Below are 8,580 nucleotides of genomic sequence, written 5' to 3'. Positions count from 1 at the left end.
ATTTGGGGTAAAATTGGGGGTTCATAACCCACTTCAATCTAATGTATGAAATATGATATGTCAAGAGCTTTGTAATGTTGTGAACAACCAATAAAAAAAAAAAGATGGGAGGTAAAGAACCTGTTAGCCCGAGGACGGTGTAACAGCAGAAGTCCCTCCCAGTGACCTCCTTTCCAACAGTCATCAGGAGGAATTGCCTTGGTTTGTTCTCTCCGTGGGTCTGGAGGGAAGCAAACTCTCCATGGGAGATAATGTGTCTGGCTCTGGGGCTCAACCCTGAGTTCCTGATCTCTGCTTCCCTCAGGAGCTCTGTCTTTTTCTGATTTTTATTGCTACAATGAAAGACCATAGACTGGCTAATTTACAAAGAAGAGAGGAGGGCTTTTTTAGCTTATTTTTTATTAGTTCCAATCAGTTATATAAAAGCAGAAAGCTTTTCAATTCATTGTACACAAATGGAGCACAACTTTATGTTTTTCCAGTTGTATATTATGTAGAATCACACCACATGTGCAGTCATACATGTACCTAGGCTAGTGATGTCCATCTCATTCCAATAACTTTCGTCCTCCCATCTCCCCTCCCCTTCTCTCCCTACCCTTGGCTCAATCAAAGTTCCTCCATTCTCAACAGCCCCCCATTATAGATCAGCACCCACTTATCAGAATATCAGTCCCTTGGTTTTTGGGTTTGGCTTAATTTGCTCAGCATGATATTCTCCAACTCCATCCATTTACCTGCAATTGCCATAATTTTATTCTCTTTTAATGCTGAGTAATATTCCGTTGTGTATATATACCATTGTTTCTTTATCCATTCATCTATTGAAGGGCATCTAGGTGGCTTTCACAGTTTAGTTATTGTGAATTGAGCTGCTATAAATATTAATGTGGCTGTGTTTCTACAGTATGCTGATTTTAAGTCCTTTGGGTATAGACCGAGTAGTGGGATATCTGGGTCAAATGGTGGCTCCATTCCAAGTTTTCCAAGGAATCTCCATACTGCTTTCCAGATTGGCTGCACTAATTTGCAGTCCAACCAGCAGTGTATGAATGTGCCTTTCCCCCACATCCTTGCCAACCCTTATTGTTGTTTGTTGATAGCTGCCATTCTGACTGGAGTGAGATGAAATCTTAGAGTAGGTTTGATTTGCATTTCTCTAATTGCTAGAGATGATGAACATTTTTCCATATATTTGTTGATTGAATGTATATCCTATTTTGAGAAGTGTCTGTTTAGTTCCTTGGCTCATTTATTGATTGGGTTTTTTTTTTTTTGGTGTTAATATTTTTGAGTGCTTTATGTATCCTAGAGATTAGTGCTCCATCTGATGTGCTTGTGGTAAAGATTTGCTCCCATTCTGCAGGCTCTCTCTTTACCTCACTGATTGTTTCTTTTGTTGAGAAGAAGCTTTTGAGGTTGAATCCATCCCATTTATTGATCCATGGTTTTAATTCTTGTGCTATAAGAGTCTTATTAAGGAAGTTGGTGCCTAATCCTACATGATGGAGATTTGGGCCTACTTTTTCTTCCATTAGGAACAAGGTTTATGGTTTAATTCCCAGGTCCTTGATAAACTTTTGAGTTGAGCTTTGTGCATAGTGAGAGATAGAGGTTTAATTTCATTTAGTTACATATGGATTTCCAGTTTTCACGGCATTATTTGTTGAAGAGGCTATGTTTTCTCCATTGCAGGTTGTTGGCGCCTTTGTCTAATATAAGACAACTGTAATTATCTGCATTAGTCTCTGTGTCCTCTATTCTGTACCATTGGTCTACAGTTCTAACTTGGTGCCAATACCATGCTGTTTTTGTTACCATTGCTCTGTAGTATAGTTTAAGGTCTGGAACAGTAATGCCACCTGCTTCACTTGTCTTGCTAAGGATTGCTTTGGTTATTCTGGGTCTCTTATTTTTCCAGATGAATTTCATGATTGCTTTTTCTATATCTATGAGGTATGTCACTAGGATTTTATTGGGATTGCATTGAATCTGTATAGTGCTTTTGGTAGTATGGTTATTTTGACAATATTAATTCTGCCTATCCAAGAACAAGGGAGATTTTCCCATCTTCTAAGGTCTTCTTTCTTTAGCATGCTGTAGTTTTCATTGTAGAGGTCTTTCACCACTTTTGTTCAGTTGATTCCCAAGTATTTTATTTTTTTGAGGCTATTGTAAATGGGGTGGTTTTCCTAGTTTCTCTTTCTGAGGATTTGTCACTGATGTACAAAAATGCCTTTGATTTATGGGTGTTGATTTTATATCCAGCTGCTTTGCTGAATTCATTTATTAGTTCTAGGAGATTTCTGGTGGAATTTTTTGGGTCTTCTAGGTATAGACTCTTATCATCTGCGAAGAGTGATAATTTGGGCTCTTCTTTTCCTATTTGGATTCCTTTAATTTCTTTCACCTGTCTGATTGCTCTGGATAGAGTTTCAGGAACTATGTTAAATAGAAGAGGTGAACGAGGACATCCCTGTCTCATTCCAGTTCTTACAGGAAATGCTTTCAACCTGTCTCTATTTAGAATGTTGTTGGCCTGGGGCTTAGCATAGATAGTCTTTCCAATGTTGAAGTATGTTCCTGATATCCCTAGTTTTCTTAGTGTTTTGAACATGAAGTGATGCATTTTTTTAAAATGCTTTCTCTGCATCTATTGAGATGACCATATGGTTCTTATCTTTAAGTCTACTGATGTGATGAACTACATTTATTGGTTTCCATATGTTGAACCAACCTTGCATCCCTGGGATGAACCCTATTTGATCATGGTGCACTATCTTTTTGTATTTGATTTGCCAGAATTTTATTGAGAATTTTTCCATCTATATTCATTAGAGATATTGGTCTGAAGTTTTCTTTCTTTGATGTGTCTTTGTCTGGTTTTGGAATCATTTGAAATCAGAGCTGAAATCAATGAAATTGAAACAAAGAAACAATTGAAAAAATTTTGTCAAACAAAAGTTGATTCATTATAAAAAAATAAATAAAATTATTAAACATTAGCCATGCTAATGAAGAGAAGGAGATAAAAAACTCAAAATACTAACATCTGTGATGAAAAGGAAATATTATGATGGATAGAACAGAAATACAGAAGATAACTAGAAATTATTTTGAAAATTTGTACTCCAATAAAATAGAAAAAATTGAAGGCATTGACAAATTTCTAGAGGCATATCATATGCCCAAACTAAATCAGAATGATATACACAATTTAAACAAATCAATTTCAAGTAAGGAAATTGAGGACACCATCAGAAGCCTTCCAAACAAGAAAATCCCAGGACCGGATGGTTACACAACTGAGTTCTCCCTGAGTTTTTACACAACTGGTCATTGTATTTCCTATTCTCTAAAAATTTCATTTGTCTGGTCATTTGTTCAATTTCCAACTCACATGTACATTCAAATAGATTTAACTAAAATAATAACTGGTAAGCAATGAAAAATGTTAAGTAACTTAAATAATTCTAAATCACTTGGAGGTGGTTTGATTTGGGGGGAGAAAGAAGGGATCTGGTTATCAATAGAAATATATTACTATTTAAGTTCAATAACAAACTTTTTAGGACTTTCTCTAGTTTTAATTGATTTAAACCCATTTCTTTTCTGGGATATGGTTTCTTTTTAGATACACAGGTTATTCCTGACTTACAATGATTAGACTTAGGATTTTTCAGCTCTAAAGTGAAGCAAAGGCAGAGTGCATTCAGTAGAAGCTGTATCCAGAGCTGTGGCTCCCAGTCAGCCCCAAGATCTCAAGGGGAAAATGCTGATATTCTACAGTGTCCTGTAAGTTGCTAAGCTACAGTGTTTGGTACTTTAGATGTATCAAATGTATTTCAACTTACAGAGCTAAAAGTTTATGATGGGTTTAGCAGGGTGTGATCTTATTGTTAATCTAGAAAATATGTGTAAGTGTATATCTTTATTTCAGGAAAGTATTTTTAAAAAACATTTTAGTTGTAAATGGACACAATGCCTTTATTTTATTTTTTATTTATGTGGTTCTAAGGATCAAACCCAGTGCTCCACACATGCGAGACAAGCACTCTACCACTGAGCCACAACCCCAGTCCCAGGAAAATCTTAAAAATTTTTCTTTAAATACATTCTTTTTCCTGGTAAAGTTTTTGTTGGGTAAACACTAATTACACCCTTTTGACTGATTTCTATGCCTATTTTATTCCTAAAATCAATTTTAACTATTGGTTAAATATACTAATTTTTTAAATTTTGGGGTACTGGAGATTGAACTTAGGGGCACTCTATCACTGAGACATATCCCCTGTTCTGTTTTGTATTTTATTTAGAGACAGGTTCTTACTGGGTTGCTTAGCATCTCATGTTGCTGAGGCTGGCTTTGAACTCACGATCTTCCTGCCTCAGCCTCTTGAGCCACTAGGATCATAGGAGTGCACCACCACACCTAGGGGTTAAACTTATTTATATTGAATTTTTTAAACCTTTATCCATACCCTATGCTTTCTTTTCTGTGAACCTATCACTCTTGTTTTTCTTCTTTGTGTATAGTTTTCCCCATTTCTTTTCTCACATCTTTCATTTTATTCTTTTCATTTCATCTTTGAGCTCCTTAATCTTGGTTTTGCATTCCTTTTTCTAAAAGGCATTTTTTTCACTAAGTTATTTTTCATGACAAAACATCTTGATTTTCAGTAAAGTAGAAGAAGAGGAATGGTGGGGGGGAGGAAGAGAGGGTAGGGGAGGGCACTGGGTTCTGAAATGGAGTAAATTTCATGCATGTATGATTATGTTAAAATGAACCCAACTATTATGTCTAACTATAATGAACTAATAAGGAAGGAAGGAAGGAAGGAAGGAAGGAAGGAAGGAAGGAAGGAAGGAAGGAAGGAAGGAAGAAAAGATCATCTTGGTTACAATTTTTACCCATCTGCAGCAATGTTTTTAAAGTTACGATCTTCCTCTTTTTCTCATTTGGTCATTTTTATTTCTTACTTTTTCCTGTAGCTGTTTGCATAGATCCAGGAATGATCTATTTTTTTTTTAGTTGTAGATGGACACAATACCTTTATTTTTATTTATTCATTTTATGTGGTGTTGAGAATTGAACCCAGTGTCTCACACAATGGTAGGCAAGCACTCTGCCACTGAGCCACCACCCCAGCCCCGGAATGGTCCACTTTTATTGTTACTACTCATGTCTACATTGGAGAGCTCATCTTCCCAAGGAGCTATTAACTGGGACCAGGGAATAGATGGGGTAATGAGCTGGTTGCAGGCACTTCTGTTCTCCTGTGTTCAGGGAGCATTCACTGCCACTCAGACATGGAAAATGAATGCCTTGGGCTGACAGAGCATCTCTCTGGGTCTCAGGGAATTTGCCACTGGAATGTCTTACCACTGGAGCTAAGGATATACCTTTCTTTTTCACATTGTAACCCAGCACATGAAGTGTACACCTGTGCTGATTTTTCTTTTGTTGAAGTAGTACAGCTCCAGGTCTGTGAGCCACCAGTTGTTGTTCCTCCTCCAAGCTGCCACATCAACAGACAGCATCTCACAAAGGATGGTTTCCCACATACTCTCTCTTTGGTTCTCTCTCTCCCTAGATCTGTGTGGTCTTAGGTTCAGGAATATCCTTTTAACTCCATTTTGCTTTATAAAATTTTATTCCAAAAGAGGGTCTTTAGCTGGAACCTTCAAAAATACTAATTTGGAGATTTTAGTCCTGTCTTGGAAGTGGTGGCTCTTTCTCCCACTAGTTTAATTTTGAGTGTACTTGGCAGTCATTCATAAGATTGCTGGTCATATTCTGGTTCATAGCTATTTCTTAGTTTCTTTGTGGGGGGTGGATGGAACTTTTTCTTTTTTTCAGTCTCTTTGAGTTGATTCCAGTTATAATAAAAAATGATAGAGCAGATGGATACTAATGCCATCATTTTAAATTGGAAGTCTTGCCATACATTTTAAATTGTTAGGCAGTTTCGTAGTTCTGACCAAAGTATATTTTATGTTGGTATTATCTTTAGAGAATATTCATGCAAATCAACCTTGTTATTTGCAACTATTTCAGAACAATTTTAGAACTTTAGAACCTTTGCTCTAAAGAAAACTGACAAAAATAATTTTGCAAAATCTTACCTCAGTGGCTTGGTAGCCTGAAACACCCACTAAAGGACTCTTTTCTGCTCTTGCCTCCACTGTGCTCCTGTGTTGTTTTTCTGGAAGAGAGAGTTCTAGGCTTTCAGACAACCCATCAATCTTCATCAGAAGTTCATCTAACAGACTTGCAAATTCATCCCAGTAATAATTCTGAAGGGAAGAAAGTTAAGTATATGCATTCAAGAATATAATTGTTCTTATTTTCTGAAGCATTTAAAGGTACCAACTTTGAGGGACTGTGCTATGTTAGAAAATGCACTGAACAATGGGGTCACAGGACCTTGAAACTAGACCTGTCTCTTCATGTCTCTATGTCTCTGTCTCTTCATTGATATTGTGCATATGCTGATATTTGCATAAATGCTTTGGTTAATGATGTCTGCATAAAGAATAATTGCTGTAATCAGTAGGGAAGTGGGGAAGCACAGGACAGAGTAGAGTCCTGTGCAAATCTACAGTATCATGTTTACATATGACAAGCTTCAGAATTGCACCAAGTAATACATAAATATAAGCCATGGAAGACAGTTGAATATTCACTGTGCAAATAAATACCTGTTTGGCTTTGTTGGCACTCATGTCTGGGGTGACTACACCCAACTTTCCCTAGGGTTCCAAGTTTTAGGTAGGAGTTTTTGTCTGGTAACACATACCAAAAGCAAATGACTAACTAAAGGAGACAGAATATAGTGTATGTGTGTTATGTTTTATCTATGAGGTGCCCCCAAAAGCTCATGTGTAAGACAGTGCAAGAAGGTTTAGAGGGGAAATAATTAGATGATGAGAGTTGTTACCCATTGATGAGGATTAACTGGGTGGTAACTGTAGGCAGGTAGGGTTGGCTGGGTCACAGGAGGTGTTGCTTGGGGTTTATATTTTGTCCCTCCTGAAGAGAGCTCTCTCTCTGTTTCCGATTGCCATGCCCTGAGCTGTCTTCCTCCTCTACACCATTCTTCCATCATGTTCTGCCTCATCTTGAACCCAGAGCAATGGAGTCAGCTATCTGTGGACTCAGACCTCTGAAACTGTGGTCCAAATAAAGTTTTCCTCCTCTAATTGTTCTTGCCAGGTCTTATGGTCACAGCAACAAAAATGCTGAATAAAACAATTTGTGTCCTGGGGCAGAAACTCCATCTTTCTAACCATACAGGGTCATTATAAGGATTTAGTGAGTTAATGTAGAGAATGTGCTTGGTAAATTGCAAAGTGCTTTAGAATCTCAAGGAAGAATTCTAAGAGCTCCATTGTGGCTGAGACCTAAATTTGACACTTCACATTGATATCTGGCAAAGAATCATGATCACACTTTGATAACAAAGCAAAATTCTGTAGTGAAATCACCAATTTAAGTGTGCTACTAGGTTCCCACAGCTTACATGATCTGCAACCACCTGAGCTTCTTCTGGCTTTGGCATTTCCAGACCCAGAAAAGTGAGGGCCTTCACCCATGTGTAAGCAGTGATGTCTTTAAATCTCACAAGAGATTTACTGTGAGAAGATTTTCTTTTTTGGAAATAAGTCACCAGGGAACCTCTCAGCTGGAGAAGAGAATAAAATGGAAAAATTCGTTGTTAGCACACTTTGTTAATTTGATAAACAATGAAATAGAGATTATGTCCCATGATGCCAGTCTATCAATTTTTATTAACTGCTTGGTAAAAAGAAAAAATTAAGAAAATGTATTTCATGAATTAAATTAAATGGCAGCAATATGAACTTGGCAATGGAAATTAACAGTTGGAGCTAATATTATTATATGATATGTGTTTTCATGTCTACATCTCAGCTTCAATGTTCTGTGCGAGCCACTGTGACCTCTGGAAGCCCTACATGGGAGCATCTGCCTGTGCCTGGGATATTTAAAGAACCCAGAAACTCGGCAGGCTGCTGTGTCCTCATGTATGTTATCTAAATGATTCTGCGTCTTATGGATCCCTAGGTTGTTTATTTCCTTAGTTCACGTTGATACCTGTTAGCTCAAAATTCTGATGGCACCAAATAATTTTTTATACCTTCAGGTTTCTTAAAAATAACCCAAAGTAGCAAAATTTAAGCCACTTAAAGACTGTTTTTGTGTATCCTGTGAAACCTCACAGGTAAGCTGTTCTCCATTGCCAAAAGAAGCTGTGGTGATAAGACTCCAACCCTGAGTCTTCAACAGGAACACCTGTGGCCACTGCATCCCTGGCCCACCCCTAGAGTGGCCCCTGGGAAGGAGCTGGGCAGAGCAGATGAGAACTGAGCAGTGGGGTGGTCACATAAAATACAGGGCCAGTTACATTTTAATTTCCTGTAAGTAACAAATAATTTTTAAAATAAATGTATCTGAATTATTGTAGGGGACATACTGATATGAAACAATTTCATTGTTACTGAAATTGAAGTAACCGGATGTTCTGTATTTTTATTTGCTAACTCTGTCAGTCCTGCATG

The 8,580-nt window shown here is 37.4% G+C and overlaps 1 protein-coding gene across 1 annotated transcript in view; it reads right to left on the bottom strand.

Annotated features, from left to right (window-relative positions):
* Positions 1–376: 376 nt before the first annotated feature.
* Positions 377–8,580, bottom strand: part of PKD1L1 (polycystin 1 like 1, transient receptor potential channel interacting) — a 140,429-nt gene continuing 132,225 nt past the window's right edge. Inside the window, exons 56-58 of the mRNA XM_081284283.1 lie at positions 7,524–7,685; positions 6,127–6,297; positions 377–2,907 (exon numbers count right to left, since the gene is read on the bottom strand). Of these exons, the coding sequence (XP_081140409.1) occupies positions 2,902–2,907; positions 6,127–6,297; positions 7,524–7,685 (339 nt within the window). The 3' untranslated portion in view covers positions 377–2,901. The remainder of the gene's footprint in view (positions 2,908–6,126; positions 6,298–7,523; positions 7,686–8,580) is intronic.

Source organism: Spermophilus citellus (genome assembly GCF_964194105.1).
Source record: "Spermophilus citellus genome assembly, chromosome: 3".
NCBI lineage: Eukaryota > Metazoa > Chordata > Mammalia > Rodentia > Sciuridae > Spermophilus > Spermophilus citellus.
Note: the sequence above shows the minus strand (reverse complement) of the source record. Positions and strands in the feature narration are given on the sequence as shown.